At 38.2% G+C, this 23,113-nt stretch overlaps 1 protein-coding gene across 4 annotated transcripts in view; it reads right to left on the bottom strand.

The window, feature by feature from the left end:
* Positions 1–23,113, bottom strand: part of LOC135222961 (homeotic protein ultrabithorax-like) — a 1,489,261-nt gene that overhangs the window by 684,326 nt on the left and 781,822 nt on the right. For all 4 annotated transcript variants that reach the window (XM_064261439.1, XM_064261433.1, XM_064261435.1 and 1 more), the window contains one exon: positions 10,415–10,880. In XM_064261439.1, coding sequence (XP_064117509.1) covers positions 10,415–10,880 — 466 coding nt within the window. The remainder of the gene's footprint in view (positions 1–10,414; positions 10,881–23,113) is intronic.

Here is a 23,113-nt window from a genome sequence, read left to right as displayed (position 1 = left end):
ACGTGACAATATAATATTCTTCAAAAGAACCGTTGAAAATAAAATATCAAATGCAATAACAGCGTCGAATCGGAGATATACCGACAGTAAAAACTATATAGTTGACCGTGAATTTACAAATATGTCCTTGATGACGTAATGAAATCATGACAAGTGGAAATTTACATATCAAATAATTCCAGCATTATCATCGCCACATCATCAATGGTGTATAGATAAACAAGGATAAACACTAACATACATATGCACACAAAAACGCTTATACAGTAGACACATCAAACATATGCCCACACAGAAAAATAATAATAGAAATGTCAAACATACGTACGTACACAAACACACACACACACACACACACACACACGCTCACACAGCGGACACATCAAATATTTGTCCACACAAAAAAGGAATCAGTCCAAACCTACACGCCCAAACTCACAGGCTCTTACATAAAGGACATATCAATTATCTCTCTATACAAAAATTATAGAGGTCAAACATACGCACACACACACGATCACATAAAGAACTCATAAAAAATGTCTGGCCAGATAAAATAAATAAAAAAAAAATTCTAGAAAATATTTTGGGTGAAAAATATTCAACGAAAAAAACATTCTTGCAGTGAACATTTCAAATAGCTATCCATGTAAAAAAATATAATAAAAAAAATAAAAATAAAAATAAGGGTCAAAACCAAACACTCCCAGATAGTATTTCGGGAGAAAATCTTCAATATTCTCCGAGGCTCTATTCACAGCAGTATCTCCTTCTTTTACAGGGCCTGGAAAGGACTGGAAGGGACTGGAAGGGAGCAGTGGTTATGGGCCATCGCCTCGTCAAACCCAAAGACCCGAATCTTCCATTTCACATCTCTACATCATCGTGGATGTAGTCTGATCGTCATTCTCTCTCTCTCTCTCTCTCTCTCTCTCTCTCTCTCTCTCTCTGCGTGGTTTCGGAAGGGAATAAGAAGTGCCCTATTTTTTGACGTGTAGTTTTCTGATCGATTCTCTCTCTCTCTCTCTCTCTGCGTTTTCAGAATAAGAAGTCCCATTTTTTGACGTGAGTAGAGAGAGAGAGAGAGCAGAGAGAGAGAGAGAGAGAGAGAGAGGAGAGAGAGAGAGAGAGAGAGAGAGGGGGATAAGGTTTTGTTGTGATTTATCACTTATGAAAGATCTTGCGGATAAGTAAAATTGATATACAGTGACAGCAGTTTTATGCATGATATATATACATACACATATTTATAATATATAATAGTAATTTTCCAAATCACTTTTTTAAACATTATGAAATGGTAATATGCAATAGTCAAAGCACATGTAATACGCGGAGATTAGATTTAGATAATGAAAATAAATAATAAATAAATAAATATATAGTATATATATATATATATATATATATAAGTATATATATATATATATATATATATATCTCTATCTATCTCGGACCATACAGAACTAGAACCGAATGAAATGCAAACTGACGAGTGAAATCGCAATTATAATTTTTCACTGCGTAATTTCTTTATGCAAAAAAATGCGATCGATATATTATTTATTTTCATCTAGTTTTTTATTTATTTTTTCATTTATTTTTCATTTAATGCTATTTCTAATCACATGTTCATTGAGGTTAATATAATATGTGCATATGTTAAGTATATATACTATACATACACGCACATTATATATATATATATATATATATATATATATATATATAATATATATATATATATATATATATAAAGCTCGAATCCGTATGAATACAAAAATAAACATTAAATAAAAAAATAATGAATGGAAAAATAAACACACACACACACACACACACACACACACACACACACATATATTATATATATATATATATATATATATATATATAGAATATAATACTATATATATATATACCCAGGCAAGTGTATATAAACATATTTGCATTTCATAGCCTATTTCAAACACACAAACTATACAACCACGTCAACAATAAAGAGAAAAAAAAACAGAAAAAAACACTAACGACAGCTGAATTTAAACACGAATGATCACCAAGCGAAAGTATATATATTATTAATATATATATATATATCAATTTTTCATAATTGATCCATCTTCAAGTGGACGATAATATATTATATTAATATAATATCTATTATATTAAATTATTCCTATATATATTATATTATTAATATATATTATATAGGTATATATATATATATATATATATATACCACGTCCATCTTCAGGTCCGGACGAAAAAATTGACACAGAATAACCAAAAGGGAGAAACAGGAGGGACTTAAAAGGAATGATAATAATAATGAAATGCCCCTCCCCAAAAAAATTAGGGTCCTTTGAGATGATCGAGTGGAACGAGAGCGTGGAAATGGTCCTAAGTACACGGGGCCTGACCGAAAGTGAAACTGTATTTCTTTGACGAGACCATACGGGGTTAAAAAAAATATATGTATACGGTAGTGGATACGAAGAGTATACAATGCCTCGCATTATTGAAAAAAAAAAAAAGGCTAAATGGAGGGCTATGGATGAAGAATTAATGATAAGGTATCAAAAGGGGGAACGGAGGGAGAAGGGCAAGGGGGGGGAGAATTAATAACTTGTAGATGACATTGAGGTTCTAAGCCAAACTCGCTAGAGCTGGCGCCAAGTTTAAGTGTACAAAGGCTTTCATAAAAAAAAATAAATAAACAAATAATTTAACGAAAATAAAAAGTTTATAGTTCAAACAGAAAATGACATACTAAGTGTGAACGAGAAAGCAAGAACCCTTCAGCTCACTTTAAAAATGCCAATGAATGAATTAAAATTCAATAAAATTTTTATTTCAAAAATTTTTATTTCACTCATTCGTTCATTAAAGTAGTGAACGAGTTAAATCTAATGAATGAATAATTAATTCTGGACATATATATATATATATATATATATATATATATATATATATATATATTTATATAACATATATATATATATATATATATATATATATATATAAATATATATATATATATATATATATATATATATATATATATGTATATATATAAGGGAATATTAGACAGTGAATGGGCGAAGGAATTTAAGGGAATTGCATGCATCCATAATAGCGCCAGTGGGGAATAAAAAAATAAAATAGATAAAACAAAAATCAAAATGAACGACAACGCCTCATAAAAAAGTTTAAATAACGGAACAGACATATATCCAATAGCATTGAAGATAAACTACATAAATAAAAAGAAAAAGAAATCTCGAGTATCTATAAGTTAAAAAATAGCCTAGAAAAAAAATTAACAAATATTAAAAATAAATAAATGATAAAAAAAGTTAAACTATATAAATTTAATAACAAATATAGTGAAGAGTATAATGTAATGCAAACCAAACAACTAAAACAACAGTACAGTATTTGAAAGGAATTTGCGTAAAAAGTGAAAAAAAAAAACTTTATGGAAAATAAAAAGAGAAAGAGAGAAACACTACGGCAGAGGGGAAAAAACCATCTGGAGAGCAAAACAAGAGGAAAAAGAATAAGGGAAAAGGGTCGTATAACGATGATTTAAGGAGAGAAAGAAACTCGGGAAAGTAAGGAAAGAATGAAGTTAAAGGGCAGGGGTTGGATGGGCGAAGGTTGGAGGAGGAGGAGGAGGAGGAGGGAAGAGTGAGGAGGAAAATGAGGTGGAAGTGAGGAGAAAATGAGAAGGAAGAGTGAGGAGGAAAATGAGGAGGTGGAAGAAAATAATGAGGAAGAGTGAGGAGGAAAATGAGGTGGAAGTGAGGAGGAAAATAAGTAGGAAGAGTGAGGAGGAAAATAAGTAGGAAGAGTGAGGAGGAAAATGAGGAGGAGGAGGCGGTTTCAATAGCAAGGTTAATGGCGCTGTAACAAAGGGTAGTGGAATGATATGGGGTAGGACATGGAAGCCCCAAATGTCATGGGTATAATGTAAGGGACCGGGGAGTAGGAGGAGGAGGAGGAGGGTGGAGGGAGTAGGAAGAGGAGGAAGAGGAGGAAGGGAAGGTAAAACCTGAGGAGGGAGGAAAGAGAAAGAGAGAGAGAGAGAGGGAAAGGAGGCAAAGGGAGAGCGGGACTAAACGGCAAATAAGGATTAAATTGGACTTGCATACTTTAACACGCGGCCATCTATCATTGGCGCTCATAAAACAAGAGTGGGCCAAATTCCTCAAACGGGGCAACAGCTAATCTAATGATAAAAAAAAGAAGAAAGAAGAAGAAAGAAGAGCCAAGCGATGGACGACTGACTCCTCATCCTCTTCTTATTCTTTTTTTCCTCTCAGAGAAAGTGGTATGATAGAATTTGTCAAAGGTTGGGAAGAGGCGAGTGTGTAAGAAGACATGGCTCAGCTCGGATGTGCCATTAACTTAATACATTGGAATACGAAAGGGCACTGTGTATAGAATATATCCGGCATACCTCTAAAAGCGCCGTTTGTAATAAGCGGAATGCATTATGGGCTCCTCTACTGCATATAGCGTATTTCAATAGCGCCTTCGCCTCACACCATGATTCGTCAAATAAGTTAACTTTGGACATCGTTTCAGAAAGCACTCAACAATAAAAATTACCAAAAGCCATATGGCTTTCACTGCACTTCTCATTATATCTTAATCATAAAGCACTATGACACTGGAGAATAATTCAGTAGCAAAAGTATCAGTATTAAGAAACATATTTCTTGACTAAACAAATAACTGAGAAGAAACATTATATTTCTTTACTAAACTTATCAAATAAACGAGAGGAAGATAAAATCGAAGCATGTGCTCGAATAACATGAAAAAAATTTTGTTTACATAAATGTCTTCATAAATGTACGCATCAAATAGCAAGCAAAATAAACATTTAGGGTTTCCAATGCAAAAAATAAATGGCACAACACCTTTCGAACATTATTCAAAGAAAACAAGAGATAAACATTTATGCATAATACCAAAACAAGCAAAATTAGGATAAATGTTTTCATAAACACTAAATGAAAATTAACTTTGCAGGAAATTGGAAAGATTGTACCTTTAGTGATGAAAGCTAATAAAGAAATGGCGGAATATGACTGAACTTAATAACAAATTTACTTTATTTATAAGATTTCCTTAGCAAAGTTTTATCTTAAGTAACAAATGTGCTATTATACTTCTTTTATAACTTCAATCAAAATGACTCAGGATCAAAATCTCCCCCCTTTTTTATCTAAAAACACACCAAGAAAACATTTTCTTACTTCAAAGACAATTTGGGCGCAAGCATAATCTTTTTTCCTATAATTTTTACAAAACAATCTTTGCGTAGACGAGCACACAATCACTGTATCAAAAAAGTCACAGTTGATTTTCAGATGAATTCGCTACTTCTTGAAATGTCTTGTCTTAAAAAAAAAATAATAATAAATAAATAAATAAATAAAATAAATAAAAATAAAAATAATACAAGCTTAAAATTTCTACTATTAAGATACCCTGTAGATAGACAGTCTCTATGACCGATGAAGAGGAGATAAAACGAATTGTTCTTCTGCAACAAGAAAACTTTACTTCTAAAACCTGTATTTTCCATAAACTACGTCTACGTGAAACCATATAGCAATCATTCGCTGTAAATGAATTAATTTTGCGAGGACGCAGCTAAATATGATATCACTCTGCACAAGGAAGGCCTCTACTTTATATTTTCGTTTATCTTACGAGGTAAGCACATTCGGAGAGTTCTAACAGAGAGAAAATGTCATTCCAGAATAAACAAACATCATATTATTTTTACGTAATTACATTCAAAAGCATTTTTTGTGGATCATGAGATATGAATAGATGAGGTATGAAATAGGAATAATATAAAACTAGAACAGTAAAACTCTACATTTTATACATACATACATACATACACACACATACATATATATATATATATATATATACAACGCACAAAAACACACACACGCATAATATATATATACTATATATATATATAAGTCTAATAATGCGGTGTGTGTTTGTGTGCGTTATATATAATACTTTATATATAATATAATATATATAATATATATATATATAGATATATAATATATATATATTATATATAACACATTTACACATAAACAGACAAGAGACGTATCACTGAACACGAACTTCAATATTTTTACACTAAGGAAGGAATCCACGTCTAATACTAAAATCATTTATAACTGTAAAACCCAAAAAGAAGTCTAAAACATAAAAGCGCAACGAACTTCAAAAGACAAAACTGCTTTCAGAAAAAAATATAAAACAAGTCACTGATAACATTAGCATCAACACTAACACATGAGAAGGAAACTCTCTCACAATTCCCCAAAAGCAATGGTACTCCTCAAACTCCTCCTCCTCCTTCACTGTTCCCCCACTCGCCCCCCCACACACAATCAAGACAGCCCCGACCGATAATGGCTTCATAACATGCTCCCAATGACAACAAATTACACCTAAGGTTTTTAAGCACGGGCGCAAATTACAGCTGACATGCATTACATGACAAGCACATACCCAGCCGTTGCTTAGCAATAAGGATGGAATAATCCATTCATTTGCCGTATTTATTATTCGGGGATAACTGGGTGATACGCGAAGAATGGACCAGGAACGTTAAACTGGTATATCAGCTGACCTCCTAGATTTTATGATAGATAATCCTTACCTATTGCCACACAGAGACATCCATTTTTCTCTTTACAAATACACACATACACACTATATATATATATATATATAATATATATATTATATATAATATATATATATATATATATATATATATATATATATATATATATACAACACACAAACGTACATCTCCAAGTTTGAGCATCCTCTAAAACCATTCTCTGCACCCGGAGAAGAAGATAGCATTTCTCGCACTGCTAATATCCATGAAAGGTTAACCCACTAATAAATCTATCCAAACGTTTCACCGCCCCAAACCCCCTACCCCCTCCCACCCCGCCCCCCTCAACCCCTCCATACAAGTAACGAATCCCTTATACAGCCCCGGTGCCCATACACTAACAATTACCATACATAGCAGTCGTTTTTAAGACACACACAAACAATGGAGGTCCTACAACCCACCTCGAGAGAGAACGCATTCCACCGCTCAGATATGGAATAATGTGATGGCAGTTTCGAAGGAGTAACTTTGTACTACGAAAGAGGAAGGTTTAAGCTCCCGAAGGGAAATTAGTGTATGGGTTGGTTGGTGCGTCCTGTGCGTATGGGTTTATGGTGGGGACACAGAGGACATCGACACTTTCCCTTTGATTCTCGCCGAAAAGAGTCACTACAGAGCGGTTAACATCATCGTCAGAATGGGCCAAGAACATTTCCCCTAATCCGCCTCTCTCTCTCTCTCTCTCTCTCTCTCTCTCTCTCTCTCTCTCTCTCTCTCTCTCTCTCTCCTACGCCTAACACATCCATAAACATTCGCATATCTCACGATGATGATAATCACAAGCTGAGAGAGAGAAATCTTAGTGAGTGACCTCTCGCCCTCGAACATTTCCGGCGTAAATACATTCCTTCTACTCTCAATGTATTACAACCCATACATACAAAGACATATACTAACGCACATACGCACACAAACACACACACACACACGAAGCCCCGGAGAACAACAACAAAAAAGATTTCGAATGTCTCAATCTCCCGATCTGCTCATCATCAGTGACATCGTAAAGTCGGAAGAAGGAATTTCTAATCTCGTACGCAAGACGTAGAGGGTGTACTCGAGACGGTTACCATAACATGCAAAACTGCGGGTATTTCTCATCTTAATATATATCTTCGGGTGGAGGTATGACACAAGATCTCAACACACACTTGGTGGATACGGGCCAAAACTTTTGTTGACAACGGTTGCCAGAGAAGCTATTCGGCCTTTTTTTTTTTTCTTTTTTCGTGACTCCCAACAACATTATCTCTTTCAATGAACTCCACGGCAGATGCGTCATGCGATCAGAAATTACGTTATAGTCATACCTTCGCGTGGCCATTCATCAAAATTCCATGCCTACTTAAATTGCACTTTAAAGGCGTTAGGATGAGAAAAATATAGAAGGGACTTTTAAAGGTAAAATTCGACTTCCAACATTCCGTTTTACTCTCCCAGCTGTGTATATGGAGCGTTCGAAGGCTTGCTGTGGTCTTGTCTTTGGTTTAAGGGAAACTCTTTTGCTCTCGTACGCGGGCGATGTCTACGAATGCCTTACGTACATACGAGTGGCGGTAATAACGTAAACCAAAGTATTTCACCTTTCAATGTAATTAACAAAAATACGGAAGTTGTACTTTGAAACTGGTTTTGGGGGAGGAGGAAAAAATTCTTTTGTGATGTGTATAGGGCGTTATAATCGTTATAGAGCACTCTTTCTCTCTCGATGGGCTATAGTGTGGCCTCTTCGCTTATAGTGGGCTTTTCCTTCCGTTACCGCAGTTCTTCGATTTTTTTGTGGACTTCGCTCAATTCCAAAATGGTTCCAGTACAAAATCTTCGTCATTAGGAAAATGCGGTGATGTGAATTCGAGAATGACAATGACGAGAGCGATACGATTCCATTCCTACAATGAACAAGAATTACCTTTTGTTTTTAAACATTACACTGCATATATATATACTTGTGTGCTAAGTGGGCGACTCCCACTTACAAAGGGACTAGGATATCCATCCATTGGCTCCCGAAGCGAGCACTTAACCTTAATGTGTCTTCAATTATCCTAAAGGACTTTTGCTTAACCGCATCCCTACAATTTATGATCACCGAATAACTTGGGAATTCTCTCTCTCTCTTTCTCTCCCTCTCTCTCTCAGAATTGAAAACGGGCAACACTTTCGACAATATCGAGATGACTTTTTATATATCACAGACAAGAAAAGGACAAAATACTTTAGTTAACTATAGTCGCCTCTTAGCCGGCACCGCAAAATGAGATGTTCAATAGAGTGGGGGAAAACAAGTACTTTAATCACTATAATTTCGGTTCTTGACCACAGAGAAACGAGAGGTATGAGAGACGAGGAGATGGTGGAAGAAAAGGAGAGAGAGAGAATTAAAAGTCGCTGGTTTTTATATAAAGCTTTGTAAAGTTGTCGTGCATTTAGTTGGGACTAAATTATAAACCAATATACGTCCTCATATGTAACTTCGACATATTTTCTTCGACTGAATCCTTCAATTTTATAATTTCATAAATATCGACAGCTTCTCATATTCCTAAATTTCTGGACATTAACGAAATGCTTAAGGAAATTACACGAGTCATTTTCACATATATTGATATATCTTTAACACTGAAGCACCTTTACACTTTGTATTTTTTCCACCAACTGATTTTTTAAGAAATATATTTCGGTCTTTTGAAGGACCGACAACAAAAAATCTCTCATGATATAACACTTCGCAATTACCACCACCTTTAATTTCACACATCTGAGGGGATTTAATTTTCTGATCCTTACATTTTTGTAGTACGTCTAATTTTCCCGAAACGCATAAAAAGAGAGAGAAAAAAAATCGAAAAGAAAAAAAATGATACTAAATTAACTCTGGCTTTATTTCCCGCCCTCACACCTAATTTGGTCTTACTCTTTCGTGGGAGATTAAACTCAGTGGGGAGGGAGCCGCCCCCCGCCGTTAAATGTTAGTTAAACTAACTTTTTTCCCCCTTGCTTGATTACCTCATTGTATTACTGAAGATAAATACTTTACATAATTATGCAAATAAGACCAACGGGTAGCACGAAGTATTGTGTACTGCGGGGGGAAAACGGCTACAGTAATAATATTACTTAGATATTTTTCTCTTGCCCGAACGAAAGGATTAAGTAACACTGTGTGGATCTCTTTGCGGCCGAGTATGAGAGGAAGGACGGAAGAGGGAAAAGGACACAGAGAGAGAGAGAGAGAGAGAGAGAGAGAGAGAGAGAGAGAGAGGACTCATAAAAGGAGAGAGAGAGAGAGGGACAGACAGACAATGAATGGGCTGGCGCGTTTGTGGTAAGGTTGATGAGTGGGACAGCTGGACAGGGACAGGTCAGGTAGAGGGACAGGTCGTTTGGCACAAACCGACCATCCCTGAACAATACCTGGCACACCTGTACCAACAGGTAAAAAGGGAGGACCTGGCGGCTGGCACCCGTCAGAAAAGGAGGAGGATGAGGAGGAAAAAGAGGCAGGAGGAGGAGGAGGAGAAGGAGGAGGAGAAGGAGGAGATAAGGAGATGACTGCACCAGCAGAGACGTGCTAGACGATCATGATAATAATGATGACGGCAAAGATGAAACAGTAATGATGAAGGCATAAATAAAAAATAAGAAGACACTGTGGCTGTGGTACCTTACCTGCAATGGCCATCCACGGGTAGAAGGTCGTAGTGCTGGGCGGCTGATTCATTTGATTATTTGTCTGCTGTGGATTTTGCTGGGGCTGCTGGTGGGGCTGAGTGACAGGCGTCATCCCGCACGTGTTCCAGCCTCCTACGTGAGAAGTCCTGTCACGCGGGGACGTGCTCGGATCCGGCGGATAGCCCCGAGCAGCCACCGGATCGGGGGTGCACGCAGGTCGCACCGCAGGGCCCCAGCCCCCTGACATGTCCTTTGTGGCTCCATAATTGTTCTGCTCTTTGACGCAGTCCACTTTGAAGGGGTTGGGTGTCATGTGATCCTGAGGGGGTCCGTATAACTTGCAGGAGGCCGAGGCGTCATAACCATCCTGACGAGGGCCTGGCTGTCCATAGGGGCTGACGCTGAGGCCCAAGGGGAAACGGTAGGCCTGGTCTCCTCCGGAACCGCCACCGTAAAACCCACCCTGTTCGAAGTAGGAGTTCATGGTTGTGGTTTAATAAGTATTGTAAGAACACTTTGACAATCACCTACTTACTGAAACACACTCACTCCACCAACACCAACCACCAACTGACTGAAGTTTCAGCAGCGGCAGCAGCAGCAGCAGCACAGAGAGAGAGAGAGAGAGGGAGAGGGAGAGGGAGAGAGAGAGAGAGAGAGAGAGAGAGAGAGATATAGATATCACCACTACCACCACCAACACACCGACCACCGATTTTCAAATTGTGAATTTTGCCCGCGCTACCACACCATGTGCTGAATTAAATTCGCTCATAGCAGTCGCCGCTGTACGTCAACACGCGAAGGAGGGCCCGCAGAAGGCAGAGGCAGCCAATGGGGGGATGATGGGTTGCGTCACGCGGCCGCACGACGACTGTGGCCTAAGCGGGAGTCCGCGGGAAGAACTAGCTCCGGAATGGTGACGTCACAAACAGCCGACGACCCGCACACACGCGCGTTTCTCGGTGGTGGTTGACTGGCGCGCACTGGCCGAATGGTAGCGACCGGGCCAGAGGTCCTCGAGCCACGCAACGCCGCCACTCACCGCCGGCGCACGCGGGGGCGGGCCCTCGGCAAAGCGGGGGGCGTGACACTGCCAGGCCGCGCCCCCCTTGACGACCGACCTACCTATCTGCTGTCACCCCCTGACACCCGCCCCACCACCACCTGCAGAACGCCCATCCTCCTCGAACAACACTCCCACCACCAACAGCAGAAGCAGAAGCAGAAGCAGACACCGCCACATACTCTAAGCCATAACTGCTACCTGAGGGAGGCCTACCACTCCCGCCGGTGGTGGGGTAGACCTCCTCCTACCCCTAGACTTGGCCCCCCCTCCACCCTCTCTGGCATTTCATAAGAGCTCTAATGACATCCAGCAATCCTTATTTACAAAAATTTCTTTTTTTCAAAAATTCTTTTTAAAAAAAATTCAAATTTGAAAAACCAGGCCTAAAGTTGTGATCTGATCAAAATACCCACAGACAGAAAAAGTACCAAACCATGACCTTACCCAAACATTTTCTACTTAACTTCCTGCTGTTGACTTCCCTCGCTTGCAGTAATAAAAGCAAAGTTTACTAATCACAATAAATCATAAGAATTGACATTCCCACATTTATCCTCCCATCTTGTCTAGCCCTTCCTACATCCTTGGGACACCAACAGAAGAGCAGCAACCACTTCAAAAGCATCCTTCCTTCCCCCTGCATGACGAGACGGGAAGGAATTGGGGAGGAGGGGAGTAGGGGAAGTGTCGGAGGAGGGGAAGGGGAGTGGCGAGAGGAGATGTGGAGAGGGGGGCGTGTGCCTTCTCTTTCCTTCATACAAATAGTTAACAGTATCCGACCCTCCCTTCAAATGTACTGGCCCCTCCCAGCAGCAGTCGAACGTCCCACCCAGATCTTTCGAAGGGGCTAATCCTGAAGTCATCCTTACATCCCGTACAGGATTCATTTTACATTTCAAAAGTCCTGCTCCTGTGCATTACATCAGTCGCGGCCTCTTTCGCACTCACTTTTTTTTATTTAAAGTGTCTGATTTCCTTTACGTATCTAAATTACTAAGCTCTGTTGTTCAATGGTAATCATCGGCCTTCATCCCCATTCATACGGCTATTCATCATCGCTATCCCAATCCTGGTAATCATTTCGCGTTAGTTAGCCCATGAAATTGCAACACGGAATTCCAGAGCTCAATCGCTGATGAATGGGCCTTTAATCATACAGAAACCCGTTCACGAAAAATAAATAACTAAATAAATAACAGTATCAAGTTATGAGTGCCTTGTTGATATCTGCGTAAGTCAGGTCGAGGTGATTTTGCTCTTGTTAGATGACGCGTGTATTGAGGCCAGTTGCATTTGCAATTGCGTTTTCCGTGCAACTGATATAATCCATTGTTAATCCCTTGCCAAGACTCTCCATGAAATAGGAACTTTCTAAGTCTTTCTAAGGACGAAAGCGAACCTGTAATGGCACCTGATATATTTCACCTGCCAATAATCAGGACAAGTAACAGAAAGATTATTTTGTTTAAGAGCTGCTAACTACCTTTAACCTATTAGGTACACTGCCAGACCGAGATGAAGACTAAAGAAGACGCAAAGAAAAAAGAAAGAAACGTCCAGTCTTGGGAAATTGAAGTTCAGGCAAAGAGGCAAAAGGTTTCTCGTTTCCCCCTTACAAATTTCTAGATCAAAGCCATCGCGCCGCGATGGTTTAAACGCCTGAAGGTCATGCTGTGGGCTCCACATACCCCCTCCCCCCTCTTCCTCTTCCCCTTCCTCCCCCTCTCCTTTTCCACGGGGCATTTACAAATTTCATGCCAAGGGGTAGAAGTCTGGAGTTACAGAAGTCTGTGCGCTCAAACTACAGAATTCTTGAGAAAACCGAGACGAGTTTCAGGTTTAGCCTGATAACGAATTATGAAAATGTTTAAAAGAAATACTACACAGACCTTAATATTCTCTCTCTCCATTAAATGTCTATAATACACTTTATAACAGCTATAATTTTGACCTTACTGAAAGTATAAAAAATGAACCCCATAACATAAACACAGAACATAACAGGCAGTAATTGGTAATTTATTCTATGATTATGAAAATGTTATTTATCCAACTCAAAATTCAGTTCTTAAAAGTTTAAAGCTTATGAAAATGTTATTTATCTAACTCGAAGTTCAGTTCTTAAAAGTTTATACATCTTTTGATTTTTGTTCTACAGTGCCAAAGTCAAACGTAAACTGTAAGTCATTCACCGTCCAAAATCATCAGTTTGGTCACCATCCGTGCAATGACAGTACTGCCATATTTCAAAAGATGACGGTTAGTTGCTATTGGTCACCCCATGCACTCCCATGGTCGGGTGGAATTATGCTACGCCACACTTCTCTCTCTCTCTCTCTCTCTCTCTCTCTCTCGTAGGTCGCGCTCTTCTCTCCTCTTCCTTTGTACCAATTCTTCTTGCCGCTTGGTCAACGAATTTTAACCTTCCCTTACATCATCTCCCCCCCTCCCCCTTCCCCCTTTTTTGGTTGCCGACCCCTCCCGGGTCTAAAGTTTGATCCCAAAGGGTGGATGTTCGTATTGCAAAACTGGTCATAGTAATCTGACAATTTCCTTCTAAGCTCTCGAAAAGGAACACGGCTATCAGTTTTCCTATCAGAAGGTTAAACAAAAAAAAATATAAATTTTTTATCTCTCTCTCTCTCTCTCTCTCTCTCAATAATTCAACTGTTTCATCTGAAACTCTCAAAAGAAACAACTACTATTCTTTCTTTCAGCAGATTGCACAAACACAAATTCTCTCTCTCTCTCTCTCTCTCTCTCTCTCTCTCTCTCTCTCTCTCTCTCTCTTTTCAAAAACGATCAGAATAGTTCAATTATTTCAACCAAAGGAAACAGCTATCAATTTTTTCTTTCCCCAGCAGCTCCCCAAAACATTCTCTCTCTCTCTCTCTCTCTCTCTCTCTCTTTCAAACGATTAGAATAGTTCAATTATTTCAACCAAAATAAACAGCTATCAATTTTTCTTTCAGCAGATCCCCAAAACATTCTCTCTCTCTCTCTCTCTCTCTCTCTCTCTCTCTCTCTCTCTCTCTCTCTCTGGTAACAGGTAGCAGCAGCCTGCCAAGTCATCCCTGAAGAATGACGCGTCATACGCAGCACTCTTTGGTGACTGATGATGACAATGATTACCAGTTGTTATCGGGAGATCCTATGAGCAGTCACCTCCGCCAATCACTCTCTTCACTCTTACGTCACACGAGAGAGAGAGAGAGAGAGAGAGAGAGAGAGAGGAGAGAGAGAGAGAGAGAGAGAAATGTTTTTTTGTAATCTGCTCAAAGAAAAATTGATGGTTGTCTTGATTCCTATTATGAGAGTTTAGGATGAAATAGTTAAATTATTGCGATCTGCTGGAGAGAGAGAGAGAGAGAGAGAGAGAGAGAGAGAGAGAGAGAGAGAGAGAGAGAGAGCTACAACTCCAGTACACGCATAAGTCGCTTTACCCACAGATCTAACTTCTAGCAGCAACAGTAAGTATCCGGGCAATATAATATCCTAAAAGCACCCACAAGCAAAGAAGCAAAGGGCTCCTTCGATCTACGACCACTGAATGATTGGTCAGCGCACAGATTACGTCCTTCTCCCTAGACAAATGCAAATGCTTTTGCACGTTCTTTTACTCTGTTTTGCCTGCCTTGTCGTTACGACATAACCCTTTAACGCAGGAAGTAACAATATCAAGCAATCAGTTTCCTTCGGCAGGAGAAAACAGCCAGTTTGCGAACTCGTTAAAATGAGGTGATGAAGTCTTTGTGATATGAATTTGTTTATGCGGCCTTTGGACGAAGCCTTTTTTTTTTTTTTGCCTACAGATAAACACCTCTCAATTCACATGAACTGCTTCCTCTTAAAGATAAAGCCTTCCACTGACTAAGAGATGCTGAGAGATGCTACACGTACGGTACTCGTTGTTAGAATTATTCCAGAGCCATAACTGAACAGGTAAAGAGAGGCATCCGCACCGCTCGAGACGCATCTGATCGATCGTTGGGGGAAGCTAACAACAGCAGCTCCCACTAAAACGAACGTTGGGCAGAGGTTGATGTGGACCAGGGGAAGAAAGACCTCGTAGAGGAAAGACCTCGTAGAGGAAAGACCACATAGAAGAAAGACCTACATGGAGGAAAGACCTACATGGAGGAAAGACCTCATAGAAGAAAGATCTCCTGGAAGAAAGACTTTATGAAAGACAGACCTGTTAGACAGACCTAAAAAAAGAAAGACCTCATACAACAAAGACTTCCTTGAAGAAAGACCTAAAAAAAGAAAGACTATGAAAGGCAGACTCCTTAGACAGACCTCACAAAAGAAAGACCTCATAAAACAAAGACTTCCTAGAAGAAAGACCTCGAAAAAGAAAGACTTTACGAAAGACAGACTCCTTAGATAGACCTCATAAAACAAAAGACTTCCTAGAAGAAATACCGCCAAGAAGAAAGACCTTATGGAAAAAGACCCCTTAGATAGATCTCTAAGAAGAGAGACTTTCAAGAATCAAGGCCTCAGAAGGAAGTCCTCCAATAAAAAAATAAAAAAAAAGATCTAGAAGAAAGAGCTCACAGAAGAAAGACCATCATGAAGAAAGACATAGAACAAAGACTTCCTAGAAGACCTCCAAGAAGAAAGACCTCCAAGAGGAAAGACTTTCCGGAAGAAAAAACCTCCAAGAAGAAAGACCTCATAGAAGGAAGATTTCCTACAGGAATGAACTCATAGCAGAAAGACCTCATAGAAGGAAGATTTCCTAGAGGAAAGACCTCATAGCAGAAAGACCCCCCAGAAGAAAGACTTCGTAGAAGAATTTCCTCCAAGAAGAAAGACCTAAAAAGACCTCCTCCAATACTATCATCACTATAACGATCTCACAGCGGCATCAAGACATATCCCCCAAAAGCAAAGTTTCCTTAATTTTCCCTCCTCCTGCTCCTCCTCCTCCTCCTCCTCTTCTTCTTCTTCTTCTTCTTCTCCTTCCTTCATTTTCTCTCTTTCTTGGCACTCAATCGCGAGTCCAAATCAGACACCCCTTCCTCCTCTGGCGCACGAAGTCCCTAACGTGCCATCATAAATCTTTGCAGTGAGATTAATGAGACTGTAAATCCCCTTTTCGATTTATTGCAGGCAAGACTGAACCAAAAAAAAAAAAGTAAGAAAGAAAAAAAATCAACAGCCAAACCGATAAAACTGGAAACGTAATATAACTGTTTCAAAAGCAGTTTCCCTGTATGTGTCATTTCCCAAGAGAGAGAGAGAGAGAGAGAGAGAGAGAGAGAGAGAGAGAGAGAGAGAGGACAATCCGTGGAAAATACCACGCCGTAATTAAACCCTTTAATGTGCACCGCTCTCTCTCTCTCTCTCTCTCTTCTCTCTCTCTCTCTCTCTTCTCTCTCTCTCTGTTTCTGTGTGTGTTTGTCTGTGTGTCTGAGGACCAGCTAAATTGGAGGGAGACAAATACTCACTATTTTCCCCCAAAACATTCCCTCCTTTTGCTAAACATTCCCCCTTTTTTCTTAGTGTGCTTCCTTTCATCCACTTTCCAATCAATGCTAAACATCCACACATTATTCGACCAATTCGACAGTAGCTGCTGCTGCTGCTGCTGCTGCTGCCTATCCTCTCCTACCAGCATCGTTGTCAGCCACACCAAGGCCCCTCTCCCCCTCCTCAATCCACCACACAACCCCCCCACAATATCCCTATTCCAACCTCCCAGCATCCCCCTTGGGGTACTCCAACCCTTGGTGGCTAAAGCTCCCTCATCTGCCAAGAACCGAACTTCTCTTATTTAAGCCGCCAACTTCCCCTTAAAGACAGTATTCGCTAAACCAGAACTGGTAAAACAGACGGACTGATACCAACCTCGTCTTTTACGTGTTTGATACAAGTAACAACGTTCTAAATCAAAGCCTTCAACCGGCATGAAAACATGCAGAGGCCACCGTGGGGAAACAGTCGTAAATACGTGCGAACGAATGCCTGGCTAAAGCAGGATAATAACAACAACTTTTTGTTCAGTGGGATTTGTATCTCGCTGAGAATTAAAAAGAAAAAAAATTAAGATCTTTTCAAGTTAGACGGAAAAATGAACCGTAAAATTAAGTTACGGGAAAGAAAGAAAGTATAAAAATGGATCTATTCAAGTTAGACGGGAAAATGAATCGTAATATTAAGTTACAGGAATGAGAGAGAGTACTATACAAATGAATCTATTAAAGTTAGACGGAAAAATGAATCGAAATATTTAAGTTATAGGAATGAGAGAAAGCATAAAAATGGATCTTTTCAAATTAGACGGGAAAATTAATCATAATATTAAGTTACTGGAATGAAAGTATAAAAATGGATCTATTCAAGTTAGACGGGAAAATGAGTCGTAATATTAAGTTATAGGGATGAGAGAAAGTATAAAAATTGAAAGTCAAGTAACCCAGACATACAAGACGACCCCAACCATTGTCGTCTCGTAGTGAGGAAACACAACATCAATTCTTTGGTTCAGAAATTGTAGAGAAGAAGAAGAATAATCCGGAAAAAATGCTATATTCTCCAAGTAATATAACATCAAATCTTAGGTTCATTTTCCCCGACAATTTCACGTTTACCTGAAAGCCCAAACCTTTAAAATCTAAATTTATATAAAAAAGGAAACTTTTTAAAGATACTTAAATTCTCAGAGCTAAAGACGATAATTTACATAAGAGTAAATAAACCAAGACGGACTAAAACCAAATGTTAAACTGGCTGGTTCATGAAATATCATCTATGCCTCCTTGAGACCCTCTCCTCCTTCGCTCTATTTTCATAAACACTGCCTACTCGTTTTCCTTGGCATCATCTGAGTGTGGTCTGTGCCCAGCTAAATTGATATATGTTTTCAGGTAATGAATTATTATAATAATAATTGGGAGGTATATATATATATATATATATATATATATATATATATATATATATATATATATATATATATATATAGTATATTATATATATATCCTGAAAAAATCATTAGGTTTATTCATCAAACAATTCGAAACATTCCAAACACATATTTCAAAAAATGACACAAATTACACATGAGAATAAAATGTCCTATCTCAGGAATTGGTGGTGGTGGTGGTGGCAGCCACATAAATATACAAAAGATTAATGAACATCTAATCAAATAATTATCACACCATGCAAAACAACAACGAGAATAATCCGATGTATTTATGTATATCTCTCCGTCCGGCCTAAAAATAAATAAATAAATAGATAAATAAATAAATAACCTGAAAATGAAAAAAAGGTTAAAAATATCTGATCCATTAGAGATTGTTATAAGTAAGAGTAGTCCACATTCATTTTTGGGCAAGAGGAAAAGGGACCACCCGATTCTTTGCGGCCTTCTCTTGCCTCTCCTCCCCCTCCCCCTCAACCCCTAACCTCAAACCCCCCAGCCCCCCTGCTCGAGGAGCGGCCTCAATTCACCTGTCGACGACGAGCGAGAGAGAGAGATGAGAGAGAGAGAGAGAGAGAGAGAGAGAGAGAGAAGAATATTGGGCAGGGAGGGTGAGTAAGGAGAACTGGTAGTGGGGGCGGGATGGGGGTGAGGGAGGGAGGGAGGGAGAGACCAAAGACACAGGGAAGAAAAATCAATAAGATATACATAACGTTTGGGACATAACATACATACACACACACATACACACTCTCCTCTCCGTCTTGCCTTCGACATAACAAAATCGTTAAAATCTAACTCAAGTTCACCAGTGCAGTAAAATTTAGGGGCTGGAAACAAGTGCTTTTTAAAGAACAGACATGCAAATGAATTTTGGTAAATGAGATTAATGAATGTTTATGAGTATGAATGAATGTGTATGTATGTATGTAGGTACTGTATATAATAATATATATATATATATATATATATATATTATATATATATATATATGTATGTATGTATATATATCTTTAATATATATATATATATATATATATATTATATATATATATATTACATTACAATGCAAACAATTATCCATAATCATTATGCAAGAAACTCGATCTCAACAAATACAACACAACAAAAAACAACGCTTAACTCAATATTTCACCATAAAACAAACAGTATTTTAAGTAATTTTAATTCATTTCTACAAGACACAGCCATCAAACACAAACACACACACACAAAAGATAAATCTGCACTCCTTCCCTACCATAATAAATCCATAAGTATGCACAAACAACCTTGAAATCCCATGGAAAAAAAAAATCATAAAATCCCATAATGGAAGGCTAACAGCCATTTCATGAAGCGTCGGCCCACAACATCTGACCTCCATAACGGATCAATACGCCCATTCTCTCTCTCTCTCTCTCCCTCTCTCTCGCTTGCTCGCTCGCTCTCTCGGCTCTCTCTCAGTCTGTCTCTCTCTCTCCCTCTCTCCGTCTGTCTCTCTGTCTCTCTCTCTTTCTCTCTCCGTCCGTCTTTCCCTTCCTCTCTCTCTCTCATCGCCTAATGATCGTTCAACATCCTTAAGTGACGAACGAGAGAGAGAGAGAGGCATTTTATTCAAGGCGAATTCGTCTGCCTCGTCAAATTCGCCGTATATCCGTCATCAAAGTCGCAGAGAGAGAGAGAGAGAGAGAGAGAGAGAGGCAGGCGGCAGCAGTGCCTGCCACCGTATACAACCTCTCCCCCCCGGTGTCGCAGGAAATGGCAACTGCGGTCTTAGGCCTACACCGTCCGTCTGGCCGCCTCCTACCATTTTCTGTAATAAAGAGGTCAGAAAAGATGGCAGTTTGGATTCCCCGCGGACATCCAATAAACAACCGTGATTGGTCAGCAGCCATCCGAACTTCCTGCCTGTGCCCATAGGCTCCACCCACTTAAATCACACCCGCCAATCAGCGGCGCCATCGGCCGAGTCTGTGTCGTTCCACCTGATTAAGTTTATGGAGTTCACGTCAGCCATAATTTTTATTTATTTTTATTTTTTATTACACTTCTCCCGTTTGAATTATAGAGGAATGCTGGGTAATTAGGAGTCGCCTCTCGCACGTCATCACTCCCGTATTATTTCCCTACGTCTCCGAACGTTCGTAATGACGGTCTGGGTGGGAATAACATCCACGAAACTTTTCTTCCTGACGATGATGCTCAGGCAATTCGGAATCGGCTCCATCTTTGGGAAAACATCAACACAACAAATGGCAACACGCAGGCCTCCTCCTCCTCCTCCTCCACTGCTCTTCCATCTTCTTGACCTAATTCTTAGTGTGTCAAAGAATCCGTCCGTAGATTCTACATTTCAGAAAATATAATTTTCTTAAACCTCCTCTATACGTCCTTGTAATATCACACATCGTCAACCATTTCAAGTTGGACTTCATACAGCTAAGACCAAGCTACGTACAAGATGAATCCCATTTGCTTGAATATAATTTCGTTGAAAAAAAATAAATAAAAGTGAGATTCGTTATATAAAGATAAAAATAATCATAAAATATAAAGGTCCAGTTAAAACTGTACATACACGCCAATAATAATAATAATAATAATAATAATAATAATAATAATAATAATAATAATAATAATAATAATAATAATAATACTAAAGAATTTCAAAGAAAAAATACATTCCAAAAATGGAAGAATTTTGACAATTTAATAGGATTCATTTTAAAATTATGATATAAAATCAATCTGACTTTTTAAACTTTTAATTTAATAATAATAATATGAATAATAATAATAATAATAATAATAATAATAATAATAATAATAATAATAATAATAAACCAGTTCTTTCTGCGTTATCCTTATAATATTAATGATAATAATAAATAAAAATAAAAATTATTATTATTATTATTATTATTTTTACTGGACACACTTTTTTTTTATATTTTTCTTTAAATATAGTGAGTTATATTTATTAATAAAAGTAAAATAAAAGTATTATTATTAATAATTATATTATCCTTATCATTAATACTATTATTATTATTATTATTATTATTTATTATTATTATTATTATTTTATTATTATTATTATTATTATTATTTCACACACTGAAAGAATATGACACAAAATATTGAAAATTAGGTAAATAGGAAAACTTGCCACTGATATAATATATTCCAAGATATATTATTATATTAACAAAGAATTACTGGAAATTAAGAGTTAGCAAAGCAATATAACTGTCAAAGCATTAAAAAATAATAAAGATTACAACTCCCTAATTGATACAATCTGTTTTGCTTTTACAGTTTTCCTCAAAAAGAAAAGTCAGTCACTGTATAATCGATTTTTAATTGACAAGAATTAGTGAATGAAAATTTCTAAAATAAAATGTACTAAAAAAAATGCAAAAAAAAAAAAAAAAAATCTAAATATACCATGGACGTTAAGATGTAAAATAAAAAAATAAACAATTATAATTTTTTTATATGAAAACCTGTTTTGTTGAAAACGATAACGAAAATGAAAAAACATTTATATATATGCATAAATAAACAAATATATGTGTATATATATCTATATATATATATATATATATATATATATATATATATATATATATATATATATATATTAGAAAATATTATTATCCCTTACTGACACTGCAAGTCACCCAAATACAGTTTAAAAAAAAAAAAAAAAAAAAAAAAAAAAGTTTTAAAACTGCGCCGCATGCATTCAGTAAAATAAAGCAGTGTAAGTAAAGTTGCATGTACAAACGATCTGTGCATTGCTTGCAATAATGGGAAAATGGGGAAGTATGGCGTCAGGCGGGAATACTGTCATAGGAGGGATACTGTCGTAGGGGGATACTGTCGTAGGGGGGGATACTGTCGTAGGAGGGAATACTACATAGGGGGGGATAATATCATAGGGGGGATACTGTCATGGGGGTGACACTGTCATAGGGGGATACTGGCATAGGGGGGGATACTGTCATGGGGGATACTGTCACACCTCACCAGCTGTTAGCCCAGGTTGCATTTGTTGGACGCAAAAGCGGGTTGGGGAGGGGGGGGAGAGAGTTGCCAACGCGCTTTTCTTTTTTTTTTTTTTTTTTTTTTTTTTTTTTTCCTTTCGCTCGGACCTCACAGTCAGTATATAGATATACGTTGGTTTTGGAGCCCCGGGGCGATGTCAGATTTCCATCTCTTCTTTACTATACATGTTCATTACAAGATATAATATATAATTCCAGGTTACGGCCGACACAATTTCGGGACTTTTTTTATTTTCTTTATTCATTTTTTTAAGAGAGAGGTCGTCGTTATTAGATCCAGAGAAGTAAAATTGCTTTTTCTCGGGATGGGAAGACGTTGGTGGTGGTGGTGGTAGTGGGGGGGGGGGGGGGGGGGGGGGGGGGGGGGGGGGGGGGGGTGGGGGGGGGGGGGGGGGGGGGGGGGGGGGCGTGGGGGGGGGGGGGGGGGGGGGGTGGGGGGGGGGGGGGGGGGGGGGGGGCAGTCCTGTAACATGTATATTTTGGATGTTTAAAACGATACTCGAGATCGTCAGAGAGAGGTTTTATCATTCGTGAAGATATTTTTTCTTGATTGTCTTTTGATTATTTTATAAATATTTAGGAAATATTTATTTAGGAAATATTTGTTAAAGAGTAAC

This window comes from Macrobrachium nipponense, chromosome 8, assembly GCF_015104395.2.
Source record: "Macrobrachium nipponense isolate FS-2020 chromosome 8, ASM1510439v2, whole genome shotgun sequence".
Taxonomy (NCBI): domain Eukaryota; kingdom Metazoa; phylum Arthropoda; class Malacostraca; order Decapoda; family Palaemonidae; genus Macrobrachium; species Macrobrachium nipponense.
This window is presented reverse-complemented; position numbering and strand designations above follow the sequence as displayed.